The sequence below is a fragment of the Orbicella franksi genome, chromosome 8 (genome assembly GCF_964199315.1).
Source record: "Orbicella franksi chromosome 8, jaOrbFran1.1, whole genome shotgun sequence".
Classification (NCBI taxonomy): Eukaryota; Metazoa; Cnidaria; class Anthozoa; order Scleractinia; family Merulinidae; genus Orbicella; species Orbicella franksi.
The window spans coordinates 26,977,274-27,002,245 of NC_138152.1; the positions used below are offsets into that span (position 1 = coordinate 26,977,274).

The 24,972-nt window shown below is 39.7% G+C and overlaps 3 protein-coding genes across 11 annotated transcripts in view; 1 reads left to right on the forward strand and 2 right to left on the reverse strand.

Moving 5' to 3' along the window:
- Window positions 1–1,474: 1,474 nt before the first annotated feature.
- Window positions 1,475–4,863, reverse strand: LOC145495128 (beta-4C adrenergic receptor-like). The gene has a single exon (XM_081474699.1). It carries the CDS (start codon window positions 3,092–3,094, stop codon window positions 2,144–2,146), a length of 951 nt encoding a protein of 316 aa, XP_081330825.1. The 5' UTR covers window positions 3,095–4,863; the 3' UTR covers window positions 1,475–2,143.
- Window positions 4,864–4,887: 24 nt separating this feature from the next.
- LOC145495130 (uncharacterized) lies at window positions 4,888–10,692 on the reverse strand. Its single transcript, XM_081474710.1, has 2 exons — window positions 10,601–10,692; window positions 4,888–9,175 (listed from the first exon to the last, which is right to left on the reverse strand). The coding sequence occupies exon 2, from the start codon at window positions 9,149–9,151 to the stop codon at window positions 7,412–7,414; it is 1,740 nt and encodes a 579-aa protein (XP_081330836.1). The 5' UTR covers window positions 9,152–9,175; window positions 10,601–10,692; the 3' UTR covers window positions 4,888–7,411.
- A 154-nt stretch (window positions 10,693–10,846) lies between these two features.
- LOC145495129 (uncharacterized) overlaps window positions 10,847–24,972 on the forward strand; it is a 66,043-nt gene continuing 51,917 nt past the window's right edge. For 3 of the 9 annotated variants that reach the window (XM_081474708.1, XM_081474707.1, XM_081474703.1), the window contains exons 1-12: window positions 11,899–12,656; window positions 13,196–13,430; window positions 13,871–13,989; window positions 14,906–14,978; window positions 16,358–16,435; window positions 16,754–16,900; window positions 18,137–18,304; window positions 19,085–19,156; window positions 19,669–19,848; window positions 20,002–20,157; window positions 20,532–20,787; window positions 21,589–24,782. In XM_081474708.1, the coding sequence (XP_081330834.1) occupies window positions 12,250–12,656; window positions 13,196–13,430; window positions 13,871–13,989; window positions 14,906–14,978; window positions 16,358–16,435; window positions 16,754–16,900; window positions 18,137–18,304; window positions 19,085–19,156; window positions 19,669–19,848; window positions 20,002–20,157; window positions 20,532–20,787; window positions 21,589–24,782 (5,085 nt within the window). In that variant the 5' untranslated portion in view covers window positions 11,899–12,249. Of the gene's footprint in view, window positions 11,007–11,187; window positions 11,786–11,897; window positions 12,657–13,195; window positions 13,431–13,870; window positions 13,990–14,905; window positions 14,979–16,357; window positions 16,436–16,753; window positions 16,901–18,136; window positions 18,305–19,084; window positions 19,157–19,668; window positions 19,849–20,001; window positions 20,158–20,531; window positions 20,788–21,588; window positions 24,783–24,972 lie in introns of those variants that run through there. The other 6 variants (XM_081474709.1, XM_081474701.1, XM_081474702.1 and 3 more) reach the window with 5 other exon arrangements.

A 24,972-nucleotide genomic window follows, 5' to 3' on the forward strand; every position in this document is an offset into this window, starting at 1 on the left:
CCTTTATACTTTCACGTAAATTTCAGAGGTACTGTTTCGCACGCCCTTACCTCAGCTTATATAACTTATCAAAACATGTTTCTCTACGCTCGATTTCTGGGCATGCGCGATGGTTTTGCTCACAACAGGTGCAAAAATACAAGTAAATTAATTTTGAGTTTGAAAATAAATTTTCGGATAATCCTTTAATTTTGCTGTTTTATTAAAAAGGGAGCAAATTATTATATGTAAAAAGTAAATTCCTGAATCAATATCTTTCCTTGGTTAGGTTTACTTCACAACGATCTGCAAAAATGATTGATGAGAATTTAAAATAAAAACCTTGAGAATAAAATTGACCGTTATCAATTTGCTGACTACGAGCAGTTGGTTTTTGTTTCTGAAATCCTCTACGATCCACTGGATAAGTTAAAATGATGCAAATTACGGAAAGAAGCTTTGCATTCGGGCATTTCATCCCACGCCAGGAAAAGACAGAGCCTAGTGGCAGTCTATATCTTTGTTTTAAATCGCTTTTTAACCCAACAGCTGTTGCAAAATTTCTAGCAGATGGTATTAATTCGGTCCATACTCTAAATGTGAATTCTCCTTACTGAATATCATACATTTCCACTAATTTAGTTTTGAGGAGTTAGTGGTTACGTACATAAAGATAATATCCGTCAGTAAGTTGATTATGTTCTTTGTTCTCTTTACCGATCAATTTGAGGATGTTCTGATCTTGTAAGGAGAAATCACATGCGCATACCCTTTTGAAAATAATTATAAAAATTGTGGTTTTCTCTTAGTTTTCTTCTACCAACCAAATTCAACTTTTTCAATTCATAAAAATGCAAAATTGGGGAAAGAAAATTATCATATTTGTGCTAATGCCCACCATGTAGAGAATTTATTTGCTATTTAATTAATCCGTGCTATTCAAATTCTAAGCTTTTATTTGCTTTTTACAACTCTTTTTGGCTATTAACATATATTAATAAAATTGTACGTGTTTACACCTTCCAACATAGGTATACAATTTACTCTAATTAATAGAAACACGGTAGCGCGATATTTTCCAAAGCGTCTAATTACAATTATTGTATACGGCAAGCGAAGCAGTCGTACTGACCAAGGCCCGCTACACTGACTTTTCAGTAAATAACAAATTTATTTACCGCTGTTAAAATACATTTTCTCCACTCTTCATTCCTGATATCTTTGTAACCAGGTTGAGCAATTTCACATTTTTTTTTACTCTTGTTTTGTTTTGTTTGTCTCTTTTGGGAAGCACGTCTAGGCGACGAGTCGAGGTTTTTTCAAAGGTTTTTCAATTCAGTATAAAGACATAAAGAAAATGAGAAGCGGAAATGAATTCTCTTTTTCTTTCCTTCATCGATGTATTATATGCATTTAATAATACATATGTTGTATTACTTTCGATTATCTGCTTGATTAATTTTGTTGTAAATCTTTAGACATCGGACTCGATAAATCTCTCCAGTAGTGAATAAATTTGTCTCAGACGCCAATACATTGCGTTGGCGTTCGCAAAGACAAACATACTTTCGAACCCCATTTGAAGAGGAAATGTTTCCTTTTAAGCAGTCTGTCGCAATCACACAATGATATCTTTCAAAATCATGTGGCTATTTTCGAACTATTGTTTAATTTGGGCATTTGGGGAAGTTCTGCTGCTAACAAGTCAGCGAACGTGGAAAATCTCCTCGAAAAAGACCACTGCTGTTGTGTTTCATCGATCGCGAACCGGAGAATTTAATAGTTAACCGACGAATCCGCAAATTTACGTGCAGATAATTTACTCATATATTTAAAATCAGTCTAATGCCTAAATAAACTGAAATTATGTTTCAGCGATGATGTGCAAACTTTGAATCAATCCTTTTGTTTACTTTAAGAACATTTTAAGTTGAGTACTTAACGAATTTTCAGACAGATACTTATCGCAGCGCCAAACCATATTTACCAGGAAACTTGGTTCTCATGATTTTGCACGCAGGGAAATAAAATACATATCTTCCCTCAGGAGCTTAAAAACCCGACCAGTTGTAAAATACGTGCAAGTGATAAACTCGTGGTGTTAGTAAACAGTTAACTTTATTGCTAATTACATGTTTGTTTTGCAGTTTGATCTTCTAATTTCTTAAAGACACCTACAATTTTTAATTGCGTTATAAGCATCGTTTACAGCTTTGCGCACTGCAGCTCGCTTCTCTCTGTGTCGAGCAAAATAGATTGTGAAATAAAGTACAGAGTTCAGCATCATCACAGTTTCAATAAAACGCCAGAGTATGACATGTAGGCCTTCGCTTCTGACAGTTAATTTACTGGCGAAGAAATATCCTAGAGCAGGGCCGTAACACAGAGCCGAAATTGCAATGATAACACCGATAGTTTTGGTGATTTTTCGCTCCTGAGCTTTCCTTCTTTCTTCCTCCGGGTTCACTGGTCCGACTGAAACGCTTCCGAGGCGACGAATCTGAAGAAAAATCCGTATACAAGTAAAACAGACAATCACAATGCTAAGAACTATTGATGAGATAACCAGAGCAGTATAATCGAGGATTCCAGTGAAAACGCAGATACTTAAAAACAGACGAAAGAGTGCGTAGGTGCAAAAAGCGATTACGATTCTCTTTTTGGAAACTAACTGGCAGTACTTAGCGCTGTGGAGAATTGCTATGTAACGGTCAATACAGATGACGGCAATGTTTTGGAGGGTGCTGTCAGCCACCAAAGTTATTATTCCAGTGACGATGTGCTCCAAAGAGCAAGTCTTCAAAGGACAAGCTAGGAAATAGATGGCGTCTGATATTATCAAAGGTTGCATCACTGCGCCGTTGAAGAGGCCAACAGACGCTAAACTCAGAAGGCACATGTTCAACGGCGTCTGAAGGGTTGGCGTTTTGGTATAGGCTGCTATCCACAGAGCGTTTCCCGTCACGGAGACCATGGAAAGAGTGCAGTTTAGGATCACAACCACAACCAACAGTGGAAGATGCAAGCTGTTCGGTGCGAAGCATGATGTCTTACCGGGGTGCAACGGCCAGGAACAGTGACCTTCGTTTATGTTCGAGAGGTTTGCGGCCGACATCGCCGCTATATTTTGTTTTCTTGATTTTTCACTCGATTTCGATTGGATGCTGGAGTTTCGTCGAAGCTGTTCTTCCCTCCAAATTCACTCGCTTGTTTTTGTTCCCACGGAACCACAAACTGGTAAATAGGCAATCGGGGTCTTGTTTGTCAAAACGTTGGTTGCCAAGACACTTTGTAGTTCTTCACAGTGTTTTGGAAACAGAATGCTATAGAATGAAAAAGAAGAAAGCCGTTCTTTTCTAATTGCGAAGACTTGCAAAAGTATTAGGCAGTAATAGTAATGAAATTCCTTCTTCAAACACTTGCGATATTCTTTTTACTGTTTAACGATCGATGCTTTCGTACAAATATGGCTTATTTCGACGCCAGAAATTACAGGTTAATCCGCCGCATCAATGCTGCGATAAATTTTGCTTACTTTTCAGTAAAATTTTATAAAATGGTATAGAAACACGACCCATTATGGAAAAAAAGAAACTTTAAACTTCAAAATACTCTTCCTCAAAATACATAATTATATAGAGGCCAAGTTTGGATTGAAAACTGGCTTTATCCTTCAAAAAAAAAAAACATAATAATTTCAATTACCTCCAAATATTCCACTTTAGGATTCTCGCTCACGTAACTTCCAACTATATGCCAATAAAAATTCTTCGCGGAGGGTTTTATAATTTCCTGGACTACCAGGAAGACGAAAACCTCCACTGAACGACGATTTTGCGCAGAACTTTATCCTCGCCACAACGAAGGAAAAAACTGCGTCTAACACCGCAAACGAACTTATTTAAATTCTGTTTCGTGTGAACCGGATCTTGTCGAAAGAGGCCTTTGTGTCCTTTTGCTAAACTTTCACCTGTGCTGAATACGGAAACTTAAATCGCATTTTAAATGTATTTAACACTGCGGCAAAGCGCTCAAAAACCACTTGTGCGCTAGTTCGACCTTCTTCCGTTCTCTAGTTTCTGCATACTCTAAATGCTTCTAGCTAATCTTCATAGCGTATCTTCTAAGTCTTAAAACGTTGCGTTCTTCTAATGAAAGGAAAAGCCATTTCATGTGCGTTTTTGATATCAAAAGAACAGCCGAAGACATGCCGAAGACTCGAAATCCAGCCTCACTTAAGCGCGTCAAGATTTTCAACATTCAATACACACGGAATCTGGTTTAATTAGCGTGTGCGCCTATTTTCGATTCTGTCCATGCTCAAAATAATGAGGTGATCTGCTCAACACTGTCATTCCAGCGAATGAACTGGCTTTTTTACCAGAAAATTAAGGGACAATAACAATTTTCAGATTTAAGAATATATTAATGATTTTCTCAGAATGTCGAGAATCGAGAAACAATCCCGAAAAATCGATCTTTTTTTATTTCGCCAAAACGTACTTGTTTGGGTCAACTTATTCAAGGAAAAATAGTTTAAAGTTCCAACGATTTATTTGACGGGCGAAGTTTGAAATTTGCATAATTTATAATGGTGGTTTTCGCGGCTTAAATGCTCAAAATGTCATGCTTCTTTACGAAGACAGCCGGGACGTAAAAAGGATCCTATGAAAAGGAAGCTTGGCACAAATTTCATTCTTATACTTGAAATTTTTGTGAACAGTTTCTTGAAGTTTTGTTTGTAGCTTTTTAACTAAGCGTAATTGTACAGCCGCCATTTGTGTCTCTTGGCGAGGAATTAATAAAGGCCAACTTTGACTTTTACAAATGGCCTCTGGTATATATCATTTGCTCAAAATAGCTACATTTTAGGAAACCTTGATTATTGTTTTTCCACCAGAAAGCGGTTACAGCCCCTGAAATTAAATTGTTCCCTGTCAGTAATATAAACTGCTACGGCATGTAAGAGAGTTCAATTTTATGCAAATTACCAGGTTATTCTTTGAAAGTTAACGGTTTAAGGTGTCTCGATGCAGTTTTTTCTGGACCATACCAAGCATTTTCAGTCAGCTTTTAAACAGTCTTCCCATGATCGGATCGATATGAAAATTACATCAGTAATTGCAAATGGATTGAAGTTCGGTATAATGTATATCTCAAGGCAATCGATATTTCCATGGAAACGATAAACCAAAAAAAAATTGAAAATCGCTACAACATTGCGCGAACCCGATGTGATATGAGAAAGCTAATTCCAGTGGATTAAACTATGGTGTATTGCAAGTAGAATATACAAGAATTGAAAAAAAAATTCTGTCTGTTTGATCTCGAGTAAATCGAAAAACATTTCAAATTATACGTTTTGCATCATAACAGTAAATGAACCAACACTTGAACACTATTTTTGATGGCATTGTTTCAAAATGCGTCTTGAAGTTATGTTTTGACAGGATAACGTTTAAAAGCCAAGAAAACTTTGTTGGTTTTCTTTTTCGCGATCTCACGAACGAGACTTTTTCTTAAGGTCGCTTCTGTTATAACTTTTTGGTTACTGTTTTTTAGTTTTAGGAATTTTCAGAAATCTAAATTACTGCTCGAGAGATTTATATGAGCCGTTAGTAAAGCGTGCATGATAATACAAACAGTTTTATTCCAAGTTTTACTAATATTGATATAATGGAATACTCTCAAATTTATTACTGAAGGAGCCGCCTGAAGCAACGAAAAAGTTGCGTTACAAATTCACCATTAAAAAATTATGCTCTCATTCAAATAAATCCAACGGTGGCAAATACATTGCGGCGCTTTTTTTCCGTTTTGCATCACAGAGGAATGCAATACACAATGATTACACGAGTTAGCATATTTTTTCAACAGTGAATTTGTAACGCAGGTTTCTCGTTGGTTCATACACCCCTTTCTTAATAGTTTTAATCAATGTTAATGAGACTTTGGGATAAAATTATCTCCTTTATCAAGTCGTCAACGTTTCAAAAACATCTCTCTAGCCGTTTTCAAGATTTTTGATGAAGCATTGAAAATTAAAAAAAAATAATAACCCGAAAATTATAATAGAAGAGACCTTAAAAAAACTCTCGTTCTTGAGATCGCGAAAAAGAAAATCATCAAAACTTTCACGGTTTCAAAATAATTATAACTTCAAACTCATTTTGGTATTATTTAAAGCAATGCCGTCAAACTATTGTTCAAATAGGGTTCATTTTGGCTGTTGTTTGATGCCAAAACATGCAAAAAGTATTATTTGAAATGTTTTTGCGATTTACTCTAGATCAAACACACGGAAATTTTTTATTCTTGTAGATTCTAGTTGCCATACACCACAGTTTAGAGCACTGACGTTAGCTTTTTCATATCACAACGGGTTCGTGCAAAAACCGTGTTTTATCGATTTTCAATTTTTTGATTTATCGTTTCCATGGAAATATCGATTGCCTTGCAAAATACGAAATACCAAGCTTCCGTCCATTTCCAATAACTGCTGTAATTTTCATATCGATTCGATTACGGGAAGACTGCTAAAAAGTTGATTGAGAATACTTGGTACGGTCGAGAAAAAGATTGTATCGAGACACCTTAAAGACAGAAAAGAACGACTCACCGTTACCTACGCTCCTTCTGCAGCTTTACAACATTTGTTTTACAAATGATTTTATCATCCCAGTGTCGTTTTGAGTTGTTCTATAATATATATGCCGGGAATATATCCGGTAAGGCCCGGTCCTCACTTGCGACGCGAGCATTGGCATAAGCAAGGGCCAAGGCATAAGCATAGACCCTTTGCATAATTGGCGCTGATATTTGAATAACAATACTTCTACATGTATTCATGCGAAAAATCCTTTGTGTGGAAAGTACCAGGCTAAGGAGGGTAAGCAGAAACATAGGTAGAAAGCTTATGCTTATGCCGCAGATGTCCCCCCTCGGGCATAAACTTCTTATGTTTATGCTTCTGCTTGCGTCGTAAGTGAGTACCGGGCTTAAAACAAGGAGCATAAACGGCCATAAACTTCGAGATGGTTAATTGCCCCCGCAGGGTTTTGGCCCAGAGGCGGTCTTACCCCAGACTAAGAGTAGTCCCTCTTTCGCTTAGTCCGTCGAGCGAGACCGAAAATAAACCGCGAGGAAAAAATAGCCGCCAGTTCAAATTATGAAATTGCAACTGCCGTCGCTGACCAGTTTCTTTAAGCTTATTTCGTTTGAAAATGGCACTAAACAATTTCAGAAATTTGTAACTAGACACAATGTATAAAGATTGATTTTTTTTTTCAAAGTATATCATGATTCACATCATTTATTTTTGTTTCTACTTTGATGGCTTATCGAAACTTGGTGTTTCCAAAGACAACTGAGCTGAGGTGAACATTGAGATTCGAGTAAAAACAAAAGCAAGTAGTTTATTGGGCCATGAATTTCAGTGTCTCTTTAAAGCACAAAACGAACACAGCTTCCCCTTTATAATTGCACTTAAATTCACGGATTCGTTAACATTCCAACAAACCACTTGCTTGGCATCACCATGATCAAACACATCCATCTCCATCATTTCTGTTCCATCGTCTTCATCTGCGCCTTTATCGAACAAGCGACAACTAAGAAACTTTGACACTGGGAACGTCTTGGGAAACACAATGCAGTCATCTTCTTTGCCATCAGGTTGAACGACGATTCCGAACTTACTCAACCGCATGAAGGCTTTGAATTCGTCTCTGTCAAGAACATGCCAAATCAGCAGAAAGTTATTGTACACGCCACGTTTGTTATTTTTCTCCCGGTCTTTCATCGTCTCCATTACAGGAATCTGGAAAGTGCCATCCTTCAGGAGAATTTTTAAGTTTCCGATTGCCTCAATTTGTGACAAAACATGTTGTCTACCCTCTTCAGTGTCCCTGACCATGAGAAGAAGTTCAATTAGGGTCGATACTTGGTCTTCGATAGATTCAGGCCGTTCAAATATTGGCTCACTTGCCGTTTTCCCCGAGTCTGACTGGGATAGTTTTGACCTCGGGAATAAGGCGGGCTCGGCTGAAACCGGGTGAAGACAGTAATCCATAGAAACCTTTAAAGGATGGAGCCTCATTGGGTCTGAGCTTGATTTTCCAGTTTGCACCTTGATCAAATCCTGTTGAATCAGACCAAGGATTTGCAGAAGTTTCTCCCCAAGATCGTGCGGCTGCCATGTGTTCTCGTTTTTTAACAGAACTTTCAAGAACACAGTCTTCAGAGTGTAGGTTTCTATCACTCCCTTGTATTCCATGGTGTAGATGTCGAAGTGGGATTCAAAAAACGTCTGAACCAGATACTTCAGGATTCGATAGCAACGTTTCTCGACCGATTGAAGCGGAAGGGAGCTCAATGTTGATATTTCCCAGGGCGACTCAGATCTTCTTGAGCATGATACAAAATTGATAGACCAGAATTCAAACAGAAGTTGCAGAGGGTCTGACTCAGCCGACTTGTAAGGAATCTGGATGGCCAAGCAAATGTCAACCGACACAAAGATTTCTAACCCATCGGTATTGGTGAATTTTAGAACTTGAAGGTACGTTCTTCCAGAAGGCTGTTTGAGTCTTGCCACATATTTCCAGTTTTGGAATTTCACGAGGTTTGCTTCTAGTGATCTAGATATCGCCACAGACACCATTGCAGCGATTTCATCTCTCCACTTACTTTTGCCATCCTTGAAAATAAGCTGGTTTCTTCTCCTTATTTCGTTTTCTTCTTTATCACACCAATCAGGACACAAAATGTCATCCAAGAACAATAGTTCTTTTATTTTTAAAGGAAGCTTGGTCGACTGGATATTGATGTCGTAATCTTCTGCATAGAAAGCCTCACCACCCCTCGGTGATACAAGTTGCTCTTGCAGCGCAGGTAGAACAACAACGTAGTCAAATTCATCAGGTTGACCAATCTTGGTACCTTCCACCATGCTTCCGCCCTGCTGGATAACAGAATTGTGGAACACTCGGTACTTACCAGACAGGTCCAGCACAGTGTCTTGAACGATCTGATGTAGTTCTTCACGGATAGTGCGAGCGTTTTCGTCGTCTGGAAACTTCGCTTTTGTTTCAGCCAGTTCCGTCAAAAACAAGTCCAGCCGGTTCGGGCAGCCAGTGTTGGAGTAGTCTTCGCCATCTGCCTTTGCAGCCATGTTATCTTGCCAGTTAAGCGATGTCTAAAAGGAAAAAAAAAACAGTCAGGTTAGAGTTTCAATAGGAACCAGTGCCAATCCTCCGTAGGAATAAAGATGGCGGCTGTACAGTTTACGCAGTACTTTGCGAACCTAACCCAACTCATTAGGGTCAAGGAGAACCCTACTTTTGCAATATGTGTCCTTGAGCGACATTGAGCATGCTTGGTTTGAAGATCTTCCAACTTTTTAGTGCGTTTCTATTTGTTGTTAAGGTTTCCTTGCGCTAAGAATTATGAGCGAATGAACTATTTTTCTCCTATGGAGGATTGAACAACATTAAAAGAGCATATTGATAAGTTTGACGCCTCAAGGCAAGAAGCGCAGATAAGATCAAAGACCACCTGGCGGAGAACTGTGACAGGAGACCTGAAATAGCTTGGCTTGGTCTGGGCGGAGGCTGAAAAGATCGCCAGGGACCGCGAGAAGTAGAGAAGTAATGTAGTGATGGCCTTATGTCCCAGCCGGGACCATTGGGATGAGTGAGAGAGTGATTGATTGATAGGTTTGTAAGCTGCGAGAAATGTCGGTTACCTGTAGTATTTTGTTGATTGTAATAAATTATCATGCGGAGTTTTAACAATACTATAAACATGAATGGTCGGGGGTTAAGAAATACCTTTCGAGAGATCAACGTTCCCTACTAAAAAAATTTAGCTGATTTCCAGGCTTCCGAAGACCAAACCGAGAAACTGTTCCAACACAAGATTGGTGTTTGGAAGCCTTTGGTTGGACCTGACTTATAAGCATTCAGTCGTCTCTGGTAAGGTCGATATGAAAATTCAAGACAGGGACAGAAGACGCACCCATTCTCGTCCCCAGCGCCCTTTCATCTTAATTGTTTGGCGGACGGAAGCTGGCGACTGCACAAAATACTTTGACCTTGTTTCGTGTAACTGGCCAAGACTAATTAACATAGTTCTACAAACAGAAATACGATTTCTGTTTATTTGCTATTTTGGAGGGAACAATTCAATCTTTTGTCGGATTAGCCTCCAAATCTAGGAAAGAATCTAAAATTAAAAAGAAGAGAAAACATTGTGATATTGCTCTGATCTGGAAGCACTCAGACCACCGAAGCCGTTCTGCCCTAAAGCAAAGGCAAGTCCTGTGCCGAGTTGCTCTGTACGTGTTCGAAAAAAAACATATGATTCTAGGACTCAAAAAGTCTGTTCGGAAACGCACTGAAAGTTTGTCGACAACGTACAGAACTCAGAATATCGAATAAGCATTTTCGTATCGTGTTTGTGTCCCTTTCTGAATTATGCCGGTCCGCTTTTTGCTCAAATGATCGAAGCCAATTTACCGTTATACTTGGTTGTCCTTCTTGTAGGACTCAAAAGCTAAGGTACCTGTCTTGTTAATATAATGGATTATTGACATGCAATGAGATCAGAAAGCGAAACTTACCTTGGTTTGTCAAGATCCCTTCAGTTTGTTGTATACGGCGATTCAGAGAAAATAACCAGTCGTTATCTCCACAAGTAATTTCCTCCTCGAACAATTCACCCTCATTTATCACACAAATAATCACTTGGATCGTTAAGTCCCGGTATTCTATCAAAAACTTGCTGCAATCTACTTCCGTGTTGAGAGAGGGTTCGAAACCAACTTAACGTTACGCGCGTAAGATCACGCAACGGGATGTCGTGACTTCTCCCAGGATGCATTCTGTTCTAACTCGCCATGTGAAATATGGCGGGAAGCTGATGGCGGCCTCTTCGATAAGTTTGAACTTCTTGCCTCGTCCGCTGAGGAAAGCTTTACTCGATTTCCAAAAAGAGGGTGTCAAGTTTGGAATACAAAAGCAGGGAAGGTAATTCAAGCGCTAAATTCTGCAGAACGTCATAAATTTTGCAAAATTCTTGATGTTTTCGCGCGTCGTAAGTCAGCCATGACGAGTTTTAAAGGTTCATTCATAATGGTCAACTGATTTGCATTGCTAGAGCATTTTAATGCAAATACAAAATTACTAATCACGGTTTTCTTTGTTGCAGATGTTTAATCGGAGACGAGGTAAGCTGAAGATTTGAAGTCATTGCAACTAAGATTATTAATTTAAGTCGGTGTTAATTTTCGCCTGTCTAACAAACAGTCAGTGAAATCGCTGGCTAAATTAGGCTTAATTCAAAGATTGGCATGTTTATTCTCCTTACTGCCTGCTATATTTTTTCTCATTTTAGCTCGGAGAATTTGGTGCTCGGTCAGTGTAAAACGTAGACCTCGGACTACAGATTGCAGACTGCAGATCAAGGGTAAAGATGCAGACTGAGAGTAAAATGCAGACTGTAGACTACAGACTTTTTAAGTATACATGGTGTTATTTCCATTATCAAGTGCTAACTGTAATCAGGTTTATTCAGGCTAATTGCAGTGAAAGTCTGCACTCTGGTAAGCCTGAATATCACTCCAGTTAGATTGAATATCACTCCGGTTAGCCTGAATGTTACTCAGGTTAGCTTAAATAATTTAATAATGCTCAGACTAGCCCGTTTACATGTATGATTAGCTCTCAATGATGGAAATGGTAACACGATTCAATTAAAAAGTCTATAGACTGCATTCTGTATTTTACCCGTAATCTGCAGTTTAAAAGTGAAGTATGATCATCGCAGTAAATTTTCCAATTTAAGCAACTGGAAAGAAGAAGCCTGAAAAAAATCAGGGCTTCAACGGGATTTGAACCCGTGACCTCCGTGATACTGGTGCGATGCTCTACCAACTGAGCTATGAAGCCACACATTGGGAGCGAGGTCAATTAATTGAGTTCATATCTTCCCGTGAGTGAAATGATGTGAAGTATATATGAAATAATTCACATTTGAACTGCGGTAGTAGATGAAAGTGAGGTATGATCATCGCAGTAAATTTTCCAATTTAAGCAACTGGAAAGAAGAAGCCTGAAAAAAATCAGGGCTCGCTCCCAATGTGTGGCTTCATAGCTCAGTTGGTACAGCATCGCACCGGTATCGCGGAGGTCAGGGGTTCGAATCCTGTTGAAGCCCTGATTTTTTTCAGGCTTCTTCTTTCCAGTTGCTTGAATTGGAAAATTTACTGCGATGATCATACTTCACTTTCATCTACTACCGCAGTTCAAATATGAATTATTTCATATATACTTCACAATCTGCAGTTTGCAGTCCACAGTCTGCATCTTACGCATGACCAATTTGGTGTTACATCTGATCAAGATAGGCTGGTTGTATCTGCTTGACAACCTTACAAGCCAATATTTTATACATGTACATAGCTGTAAAAGAACTTTGTTTACTTTCTCTCATTTACAGATGGGCCTTGGCAAAACCCTTCAGGCAATAAGCATAGCATATTATTACAAAGATGTCTGGCCACTGTTGATTGTGGCGCCATCTTCTGTGAAATTTTCTTGGATCGACGAGATTGAGAAATGGCTACCTGAAGTTGAACCCCAGAACTTGAACCTGATTAGATCTGGCAGTGACATCAGGTCTGTGTTACTATCTGTAGCAAAAGATAATTATGGTTTCTCTTGGGCAGATAAAGGGTCTTAGTAAGAGGGTTTAAGATACAAACCGCCAAAGGCAGTCTCCTGTAGGGGAGTCCAGGGTCATTTCCCCCCCCCCCCCTCCTCTGACCCCCCAGAAGACTTTTAAAACTGAGGTCCTCAGAAATGGGATTTCTGGAATTCTGAGGCCAAGCCAGTGTGTTAAAATGTCTCATTTTCTTTAAATAGGGGGTTCAACCGAACTCCCTGAAACACCCCCTTAGATTCACTCCAGCTCTTGCACCTCCAACTCTTGGCTTACATAAAATAGGAAATAAAAAATAAAAATAGTATATGGCAATTAAAAAAGAAAAAACGCTCATGGATATAAGGGTTAAAATTCCAGTGTTGACCACTATGCTTTTCACACGTCTGTTATTGTTTTGGTTTACATGATAAGGTTTCTATTGTTTTCCATTGCTGCACTTCATCCTGACCAAACCTGAGTCTTGAAAGTGTCTCTCTTGACCTTTGTTTTCCAGCAACCTTGGTAAAGCCCTGATTCACATTGTCGGATACGGCTTGCTGAGTGCAGGGACGTCTAAACTCTTGCTGCAAGCTCTGGAAACCCACAAGTTCCATGTCATTATTATAGATGAATCACATTACTTAAAGACAAGACGTGCAGCCCGCACACAGCGACTCCATCAACTTTGCAAGAAGGCCAAGCACGCCATTTTACTGAGTGGAACACCATCACTCGCAAGACCAAGGGAGGTTTGTTGATTTTGCCCTGCCATAAAGCTATCAAAGGTAAAAGGTAAAGTCTACATATGGGCCAAGTGGCCCATCAGGCCAGTGCTGATATCTGGTTTCTGTCACTGAAGCATGAACCAACTGGGAGTATTTCTACCCCCCTGTGGATGGGATGCTTGCCCATCACAGGGTTACCCCCAGCATTGAATTGGCTGTTACCTATTTATACACCTGAGTGGAGAAAGGCACTGTGAGAGTAAAGTGTCTTGCCCAAGAGAACATTACACAATGTCCTTAGCCAGGGGCTCGAACCTGGACCGCTTGATCCATAGGTGAGCTAGCACATTAACCATGAGGCCACTGCACCTCCCCATAAAGCTATAAAAGGGGTGGGATTACATTTCCTACAAGCCACTATGCAATAAATTCTACTTAGATGCAATATCTTGGTTTTTTTCCAGCTATATTTCCAGCTTGACATTGTTTGTCCAGGCAAGTTTGGGTCCTTCAATAAGTTTGTTAAACGTTACTGTGATGCCCACGAAGTTTGTTACAGAGGAGAGCATCGTTTTGACACAAGGTATTTTGATGTAATGTGAAGTCAAGTATGATAACTTCTTGAGTGAAGGAGATTAATTCATCTACCTGCCTAATGATATACAGTAATTATTAATGTAAATGTGTGGTTCCAGAAAATATCCATAGATACTACTTACCTAGGGGGTTTGATTCCATACATGTAGGACCATACAAATTGAAGAAATGTAGGAAGCTTACAATAACTGGAACTTCCAGAGAGGTGGGTGGTCTTAGAAAAAGTCCTTTCTGTGGGAGAGGTATAGATATTTTCTGGAACTACACAATAATAAGTTAAACAATAAGTTGACATGTAAAGCCCTGGCCAAATGATCAGCATTTGCAAGCCCTGGCCAAACGATCACAACATTTCAGCACAACATATCGCAACATTGTTGGGCACAACATGTTGCGCACATTTGGCGGGCATTTTGTGATGTGTTGCAACATGTTGGGTATTGAAGATCGAACTAGTGTGAATGCTCAGGTGCAACAATTGCATGAACCTGGTCAAACGACTATAACATCATGCAACTTCCACAAATGTTGGATGAAAAATTTGACCAGTTTCAAATTTGAGCCAACGACACCCAACAGGTCGCAACACATCACAACCGGGTGACCAAACGCATGCAACATGTTGCACCCAACAATGTTGCAATATGTTACGTTGAAATGTTGTGATCGTTTGGCCGGGGCTTAAGCAGAATTGTTGCACAGTTATTAGATACATGTACTGTGTATGTACATATACATGTACAGTAGATGGTCTATCTACCTCTTTTTAATTGTACAAGATAAGATTACATGCACATCAATTAATATTAAATGCAAATTATTTTGGAATAATGAATTTTAATAATTTAAATACTACATGTACAGAGCTCTGTAACACTGGTGTTTAACTTCACCTTCTACAGTGGTGCATCAAACCTTGATGAACTTTACCACCTTCTGAAGACACATGTTATGATACGGCGACTCAAGAAAGAGGTCAGTGTACATCTACCTGGAAGGCTGTTTAGTATTGCTAAAGGCATTTGTTTAAAGTAATGATTCAATAAATGACTTGTGCTTTGCAAATTAACTGCAAAGAAATTGCCAACAGTTATAATGTGGACCACTTTGTTTACAGTTTTTTCAATTTGAATGAAGTTGTCAAAACTGTCATTTCAGCTTCTGGAGTTTACTATATACTTCATCAACTTTGATGAAGACTGTGCTACACTGTACCTGTATTAATAAATTACCAAATTAACTGACAAATGAAATGAATTTCTGTAAACCTTTTTTCACAATAGCATGGTTTAAAATAGAGTAAAGCTAAGCTTAAGAATGTGTTTATGATAAAATTAAACTAGAATGATTCTAGTTTCATTTTTCTTTTAAAGTTACAAATTGCACTGATCCTTCATGTCTGTGAAGTTTAGTGCAAATTTTCATTTATAAATGTAAACTTTACTTGTAAAGTATGGTTAATCACAAGAGCTTTGTATTACTGTCCATCTATATGTCTTAGCCACAGAGATGCTCTTTCATTATTGTGCAAGTGCATTACAAACATGCCAAGGAACTTGATATCATAAAAAATGGACACTATTAGCTATGTTGACTTGGTATCTTTATCAACAATTAAGGCTCATGTCAGTATTATTATTCCTATCCATTACTATTGTATCCTTATCCAATGCTATCAGTTTTACCATCTGCTGCATATCTGGTCTCAACTTGTAAACAGTACTCACAAACATGTTAATTATGCTACACCAGTCTTTGTATTACATGTAGTAGCACGCTAGGCACATCACATATTTTCCCTTTGCTAGTGTACAGTGTTTCCTTTCCCTCCTCTACCCTCCCTATTAATAAACTTGGACTGCTGGCCTGGGTGCACACCTTCCACTTAGCTATCGCCTGTGTCAGGCTGGGTGGGTCCCTTACCTTACTTTAAGTTACCTAAAAGTAGCTAGGTCAGGGACTTTCTTCTCTGGATGAGTGTGCTATCGCCCCAATTCATTCACTTGATGTGTCCACTAACCTCCTAAGGGTTTTCTGCCCTCATTCATTATCTCTGTGTACATCTGCCAACTGCCCAAGTTTCTGCTTTGGGGTTTGTGTCTGCTAACTGCCCCACTTTGTGTTAGTGCTTTGGGGTTCGAATCCATTAACTGCCCCACTTTGCTCGCATGGTGTGTCCGCTAACCACCCAATTACCTGTCCAGGGTGTGTCGCTACCACCCACTCTCATTGCCATCCCAGGGAGCACCCAGTGTCCCTAGTTCCATTTACTGCCAGATTTGTCTTGTTTTTATTCATACAATATTATGAGAGAGCAAATTGCTGCTAATTTATTTATTTATTCGTTGGGGTAGGTTTTAACTCAGCTGCCTCCAAAGAGAAGACAGAAAGTCATTTTTGATATCTCTGAGTCTACTGGTGAAAACACAAAAGTAAGGGTGGCAAAAGAGCCATAAAAAAATGAAGTGTAGCATGTGACTTTTTTCCTGGCTTGAATTTCTTTGGGCCAATTGTGCCCCCTTGCTTGTTTAGAGTCTCTCTGTAAAAATGATTGTCATTAGTTGGTTACCAGTGCAAAAGTTCTGTTTTTCAGCAAGCCAAGTACTTTTAACAAGCTATAGAAAGTTATCCTTTTAACAACAGTACTCATTTTATTGGATGGAGTATAATTATTATGTGCATTAAGGAAAATGATTTTTGAAGAACAACCTGATCACTTCCAATAATAAGAATTTTTCTCTTTTCTCTAGAAGCTGCAACAGACTATGAAAGAGTTTAAGAAATGTTCTGCTATTCTTAGAGGTGATTCAGATGTTGATAATCTGACCATCAAGTCACCTCTGTGTGAAATGAATAGACTATCATCTGAAGTTTATAAGTATACTGGTCTTGTAAAGGTGAGATGTCCTGTTCTGTAAACTCACCGCAAACTGCAATCATCAGAATTATCAGACAAACATGTCCAACATCCTAATTAATGAAAGGATAGAAGGGTCGCCCCCAGGATGAATCATGGTGAAATCTAAAAGCATTTTCTGGTTAAAATTAACTACAGTTGAGCGAACTGTTAAAGACTAAAGTTAAGAGAGTCAAAAGCTTGAATTTGCTACATACATGGAGAATGTTTTATTAAATTTTACCAGCTTAATTAATATTTACAGTGCAGTATGCTGCGATGCTGGTGTAAAAACCTCTGATCTGAAGGTAAACTACACAGTAATGCGCTAAGTTGAGGCATGGAATAGGCTTGTCTTTGGTTACATTTACTACTGGATAATTGATTCAGGGTGGTTTTGAAAAAGGGAACTCATTTGCTTCTTGTGCTCCTTGGAAAAATTAAGTCTTAGCTACATGTACAGTAAAGTAGAAAAGTATAACCTCTCAAAGCCATTAACTTGCTCACGCAGCACTTGGTGCTTACCTTCAATTTTTTGTAGCATTGAAGCAGTTAGGAATATTATTCACCCCTTTGTTGGGATGGTAGTCTCTCGCAGATTGTGCAGTTCCAGAAAATATCCATAGTTCCCCCACAGAAGGGATTGGAATTTCCTGGGGTGTAGGAGGGTGCAGTAAGACCAAAAAATTTAAAGAAAAGTATTCATTAACTTAGGCTAATTGGAATTTCTAGAGAAGTGGGGGTCTTTGAAAGAAACCCTTCTATGGGGAGGTATGGATTTTCCTGATCCAGAATTCAGCATGTTAAAGGAGCACAGTCACATTTGCACATCTTGAGAAGTGTAGCCTCAATTTTTCAAATTCATTGTTTGGAATCCGTGTTAATCTTCTCCATCCTTAGCCATGCCTGTTCTTTTATGGTTTATCATTATGTCTTTGGTGTCTTTCTATCTTACTAAACTGTTATTTTCAGGTTTCCTACCATTTAAAGGTAATTTTGTATGCGGCCAAAATAACTCAAAATACCATGACTGAGCTTCTTTAACCATAAGACCACCATATGTCCCACAAGAGTAATAGTGTGGTAAATAGTCCCCGTGTGGGCACCATTACTATCTGTCAGCCATTCACTTGTATACATGTACAGTATGTACGTACAATTGTACAGTTATGCAATTAGACCTTTATGAGCATTTACAGGTACTCATCATCCTGCTTCCCTTATCTGCTATCTCTAGATTGGTCCTATTCTAAAGTACATCGAAGATTTGAGCCAAGGAATGGATAGCAAGTTCATTGTGTTTTTCCGTCACAGGCGTGTGGGTGAGGCTATAGAGAAGAAGTTGGTGAACATGAAATTAAAATACATCTGTATCACTGGTCATGTAGCTTCTGTCCTAAGAGCGGTATGTTTGTCTCTGATTTACAGTACATTCAAGTTATGCAATGCTTTCGAGTGGTATACCATGGTCTTGGAATGTCCCATTTTCTTAGTGTACACATTAGCCCTTAGGCAAGTGTGCGTACCATTAAATGCAAATGGCATGTGGGATGTTCTATTGTACAGGAAGTGTTGCAATTGTGCATACAGTTGAACCTCCGGTTGCGACCACCTCTCGTAAGCAACCACCTCTCCTCAGCGACCAGTTTTCTAAAATACCAAAAGTTTTCAAGTCAAATCACTAATATTTGGAACCTCTTGTAAGCGACCACCTCCACTAAGTGACTGCGACCACTTTTAGAGCCAAAAATTTGAATTTTTCTTTTGTTTTAAACCTCCCATAAGTGACCACTTGACACATAATAGAGATGAAATTGGTTTGGGCACTGATGCAGTGAAGCACGGGATAAGTCTCTGTAGTTACCATACGCTAATGAGGCAAACGTTTGACCCAATATGGTCTAAGCCCTCGTAAATGACCACCTCCCGTAAGTGACCACCTGGGCGTGACATTTTGGGTGGTCACTTACGGGAGCTTCAACTGTATATCTATTTTATACCATGCCACGGAAAATACACAAATCAATACAGTGCCCAATGGGAAGTTTGGGTGTAATACCATTCTTCCCCTGAATGGCATCTCTGGAAATGGTTACACTTACTGAACACCAGATGTTGTACGTATCTATAGCTACATGTAGATGATCAGCTTACATGCACTAAAGTAATTATATGTTTGTTTTAGGATTTAGTGCATTCGTTTCAAACCGATCCCAATGTACGCATTGCAGCCTTGTCCATCGAAGCAGCTTCATATGTGAGTATACACAATGATCTTTCAAAATGCAAACTTTTTGCACCCTAGATCAGCTTTGCTATAGACTGGTTATTATCATAACAACCGTTCACTGCACCTTTGCTTGGCTTTTCATTCAACTTACATGTACATGTATTTTACTTGGTCACAGAAAAATGTGTCTTTGTCTATAATACATGTCTGACCCTAATTGCAAAAACATGCCTGCAAAGAGCTCAGGGACAGTCCCAGCGGCCCCAAGTGCCTTGACCAATCCCCTGGCTAGGCCAGACAGGCCACTGCCCGGGCCATGTCCCCAGCCCAACCTTGACACCCTGCTCCCCTAGGTTTAGAGCAGCTGGCTGCACCTGAGCCCAGGAGAAAACCTACTGGGCATGACTGTTTTTTTTTTTTGGCAAAATCGCACAGACGTACATGGCAAAAATTCAATCAATTGGCACATTGCTGTGTGTAATCATTAGTTTAGTTATGAGTTGTATTTGTCTGTATGCTCAGTTTTGCTCCATTCACAGGGCCTCACTCTAACAGCAGCTCATCATGTGGTTTTTGCCGAGCTTCACCACACCCCTGGAGTCATTATCCAGGCAGAAGACAGAGCTCACAGGATTGGTCAGACGCTACCTGTTAATGTTCATTATTTGATTGCACGAGGCACCGTCGATGAGATACTTTGGTCCATGATCAGGCGCAAGGTACATGTACAATGATAGTCTATATGTTATTTCATCAAAGGGTTATTCAATCGAATATTAATTAAACAATGCTTTTAGTTAGTCTTAATGCAGACAGGAGCGAGTGTTTCAACTGGCACATCTCGGTATTTATATATTCAATGTATTGTATAGGTGTATGTGACCAGCAGCACTCTTGATGGCAAGTGTGAAGAGCTTCAGGTCGAGGACGGAGATGAAGACCAGAACCGACAACTGTCTGCGTGTGCTGCTTGGATACAAGATCAGGAAGAGGGTGCTGATGACCTAGAGGATTTTGTAATGGAGCAGGTTAGTAAAACAAACAAACAAAACTACAGAAAAGAGAAGAAAAAGAAACCTAAGATAAAGTTTGTGACCACTTTAAATAATGTCAGTATATGATGATTCAATTAGGTGACAGGGGCAAATGTACATCTATTCATAAACCAAACTCTACAATACAGGTATAAATTCTACAATTTTATCACTCTACAGTCATCGAAACACTTTTAAAGTTTCCAGTTGATTAAATTAATTAATAGGAATGCACTAACAACATACAAGCTACATTTAAAAGTAGAGCAATCCGTTTAATTGAAATGGCTTAAACCTTACCTGGCATTCAATTTCAAGTCAATGTTTTCTACAAAACGTTTTTTTTTATTTTTAATTGTACGATGTAGCTCTCTTCAAAGACTCTTAAAAAAGATCAGAACCAAAGAGACCTGCGATCATTTTTCGTTGCAACACCAAGTTCTTCTCAGCCAAACTCTGCGGAACGCAGTATTGGATATCAACATGGAGACAACTCTAGAAAGAAAAGTGTAGAGCAGGGTGGAGCCATGAACTCCAAGGAGAAGCTGATAACTGTGGAAGACAGTGATGAAGATGATATCTCGGCCTGGGATGACTTGGACGACGACATCCTGATTTCAGAAGGTAACGTACGTTACAAGTGTACGTTCAGTAGAGATTTTTCTAGAATTTAGGAATACGTGTCTTTTGTAAACGTGCCTAACGAAAATGCTAAGAACGCTTGTTAGGACGTGAATTCGAACAATTGAATAAGTTAAAGTGAACATCACTTGAATAGAATTCGACTAATGTGACAAGTTTATCTTGCCCGTGGCATTTTGTTGAACAAGTGTTTTTGACTTAACTGTTTCTGTTAGTTAGTGTGTTATTTAGGTCGCGAATTTCGCGAAGAAACTTCGTAAGTTCAGAGAATTTTTTGATGTGGAACGTAGAAACGCATTGCGTAGAAACGCATATCAAGGCTTAGGATAAGTCGCTGTGAAACTCTAAAGCGAGAGGTCAGGAATTAAAACGTAGAGTTTTACACGTTGAAAATACAACGTTGATCTCATTGAGTAAATGTTGCAACTTGAAGAGGGTTTGTCTGATGCAGTCCTATCAAAAGTACATCAGGTTCTGAGCAATCCTTGTGAGACACCTTTTCTTTCTTAACAGAAGTGACTTTTTTCTTGGGATACGAGAATATTATCTCTTGAGCGATTGTCAAAAACTTTATTTAAAAGTTATCTAAAAGTTGCATTGCTTGAAGTCTGTTGGAAATGAGCTGATGGCTTCTCCTCTTGATAAGCAGAGGGCTTTTACGCTGCGAGGTCGAAGGGAGGTGCTGGGATTAGTGTCGGAATGTTTTGGGGGTGCAAAATGGGGCGGGGATGTTTTTAGACCTAACTTTACGGTACACTTTTGCTCCATTTTATTCCTTATTAGCGTTTGAGCCCGTCCCTGAGGAAAATACACATGGTAAACACAAAGAAGTATGTGTGCAGAATCCTCAAAATAATGTCAAAGAGAGTCTTAATGATGCAAGCAAACCTGATCAGCCTTTAGAGCAAGCTACTGAAGAAGAACATTGTCCACTTAAGCCGAAAATGCTTAAGTTCAAGAAAGTGAAAGATGGCAAGCTTTCTTTCACCGGTAGCAAAAGTTACACTAAACTTCATCAGAAGGAAAGTAAATGTGTACATATAAGTCCTTTGAAATTTGTTGGAAATGATCCTGATTCGGAATCACAGACTCTACAAGGTTATTTAGATGAAGAACGCGAGCCAGCAATTGTCAAAAGAGAACAGGTAGATGATTGTAGTGTAGTTGGCGGCGGTGGAGGTGATTCTGAACAAAAGGAGCGTGGGTTTCTGGCGTCCTTACAAGAAGCTGATATAGAATGTGTTGCCGTGGTTTGTAAAAGGACGTCGAATATAATGCAAAACGGATGCCAAGTGTCAGATGATAGTGCTTGTGAAAGTGTGAAGCAAGAGGTAAAAGATGGAATTGATGACAGACAAAAGATACGACAAGACTGTAAGGAAGATGAGGATTTAAATGAAACTAAAGTTGACATCTTTGACACACCAAGGAAGACCTTAGAAAATGTGAGCCTCATCATGTTAGCCGATTCACGTTGTAAGCGCGAGGGAGAACAAAAACAGACCTCTCCTCTGAAATCGTATTTAGACAAGAGTCAATATTCGGAAGAAAGCTGCAATCAAATTGAAACAGATTCTATTAGTGAAGTGGAGAATTCCGATCCAAGCTATGGCCGAAACGAAGAAGGTTTCAAGAGGGAGAATTGCACTGAAGCTGGTGGCTTAAACCAGGGTGAGTTTGTTGGTGAAAACAAAGGTGATTTGGAACCAATGAGCGTGTTCAACAATGCCAGTGGTGGAAGTGTTTCCCATGAAATTAAATTTGCTCATGTGGACGGCATAGCAAACCTGGATAAAATCGATAACAGCCCAAGTAGCAATAGTGCAGAAGATGGAAGTGAACAAAGTTGTTGCAATACGCAATCACTGGAAGAAAACGTACTAGGAAGTAGCACTGTTGATAATTCTTCATATGCAGCAAAGTGCTGGTTGCAGAATGATACTTGCAAGGAAAACGTACCCAGCAAAGCTGATTCAGGGGATGTTGAAACAAACGCACCAAATTCTAGTTGTATTGATGAGGATTCTTCCGATGATTTTCAAGCTTCAAGTATCAGAAATTCCCAGAAGGCGTCTACTGCATGCATTGCACGGAAATCAAGCAAGACCAAAAAGCGAAAGGGCACTAAGAGATCTAAGTACAAAACTGTAACTCGAGACGTTAGGAATCATAACAATCATCAGAAGCTGCCTCCTGAATGGCCTTGTAGAGCGTGCACTTTTATTAATGATGGGCAGCTGTTGGAATGCTCAGTCTGTCTCACACCGCGTGTTGTTAACGTGGAGAGCTCAACCACACCCAACAGTAAAGATTTGGGTTCTCAAATATCGAATAGACAAAGTTGCGACAATCTGGAAATGGTGGAAACTGCAGTGGTTTCGAAAAGTGTCAATTCTGCTAGTGACAGTTGTGGGCAAAATGGTTTGGTAGCTAAGCACGACATGACATTGGAAGGTATCAACGATGTGTCTACACAACAGACAGCTGGCGATGAAGATAGAAAATCATTGGTATTACTGCATAGCACACTGATCCGTGACGCGTTGGTTGCTTCAGAGGAAGTATCGACAGACGCGCCAAAAGCAGGACACAACTCTGCTACTCTGGAAGAGGCAATGGCTGTAGATGGTTCTGACAAGGGACAGATCGCTGAGCCTGGCTTGCCTCCTTGGTCGTGTTCAGCCTGTACGTTTTTGAACTTGTCACAAATGATTGAGTGCTCCATATGTCTTACTCCAAGAAGACGGAGTGCGAGGCTGAGTGCAAGTAAGAACGTACATGAAGTAGAGAGGGAGGAGAAGGATTGCTTGAAGACCAAAGCAAGTAAGAGAAGACCATGGCACAGAAACAGGGTGAATAAGGACAAAAACGGACAAGAAATGGACGTCGACCCTGTCAGCTGTTCCGTTACTGGTATCGATGAGTCCAGAGGCGTGTATAGCGTGCATGTAACTTACGATGACGAGGACACTTCAGTAGCGGATGCTGAAGGCTTCACTCCAGAACCAGTGGAATTATCCCATGATGCAGATAGTAGACAAAGAGACGGTGGTCTGGAAATAGGCCCAAGTCAGGATGGTTCCGGCGTGATCAAGTCTAAGCCACGGAAACGGCTAAAACTTGAGGAGGTTCGAGGGGACATTGACATGTCTGATGAAATTGATGATTTTTCTGATGACGCAGATAGCTTATGTCAGAACAGAGCATTGTCATGTCACTCAATAGTTTCGTCCAGTACTGATCAGAAAGAGGCGGCACACTGTACACCTGTCGATAAAGACGCAACTAGTTCAGAAGATTGTTTTCCTTCTATGGACGATGATAAAGTAGAACTTAAACCTCGTCAGAAAAGTGAAAGCTGTCTAATTGGTCTCGAGGTGTACTCTGATAAGCCTGACGTCTCAGCTCACTCCGTTGGAGCGACTGGCAGCTGTGAAGAGAATTTAGCGGTCTCCGCCACGGAAGTGGCTATTAGTGACAATTCGTTGCCATGCCTACAGTCTGACAGCAAAGTGGAGGAAAATCTTGAAGAGCTGAAAGCTGCAGCGGAAGAATTATTCCTGTCTGAATGGGAAGATGACGATTCTTGGTGGGAAAGTGACAGTTGTTCAGGACAAAGTTCTTTGCCTTCCAGCAGTGAAACCGCATCTAGAAGTCCAGCAGTCACGAGTCCACTGTTCACAAAGTGCTCGGATCTTTATAGTGTTACCGAGTTAAAGAAAAAGCTGCAAACAACTCCTGAACAACCGAAGACCTGCACAACAGCTGCTGCAGATAATGTTCAGCAGTTTGAACGTACTTGCAATCTCGATAGCAAGATGCCATCGTCGCCAGTTACTACAGGTAATTTTACGCCTGAACCTGCAGCAGTATTGGAGGAAGAAGAAGAGTCAGATGAACTGGATGATGTCCCTGAAGCAATGAAGTTAAAGTTTTGCTTGAGTCTCTACACGGAGCGTGTGTATTTGTACGACGAGGTAAACTATCTAACTAGTAACTCTTTGAAGTACTTTCAATAGTAATCATATGATTATCTTTGCTTTAGTTCTCCCTCTGCAGTACTGTTTGATAAATTGTTGTAAGATTTTCTCTCTGCTCAGAGATGTCGAAGAGCTGATTGGCCTATTAGGCTGAGTTGTCTTTTCGACCAAAACCAGTTTGTGATTT

Excerpts from the sequence above, each read along its gene's own strand:
- LOC145495130 (XM_081474710.1), bottom strand. The coding sequence starts at position 9,151 with ATGGCTGCAAAGGCAGATGGCGAAGACTACTCCAACACTGGCTGCCCG.
- LOC145495128 (XM_081474699.1), bottom strand. The coding sequence starts at position 3,094 with ATGTCGGCCGCAAACCTCTCGAACATAAACGAAGGTCACTGTTCCTGG.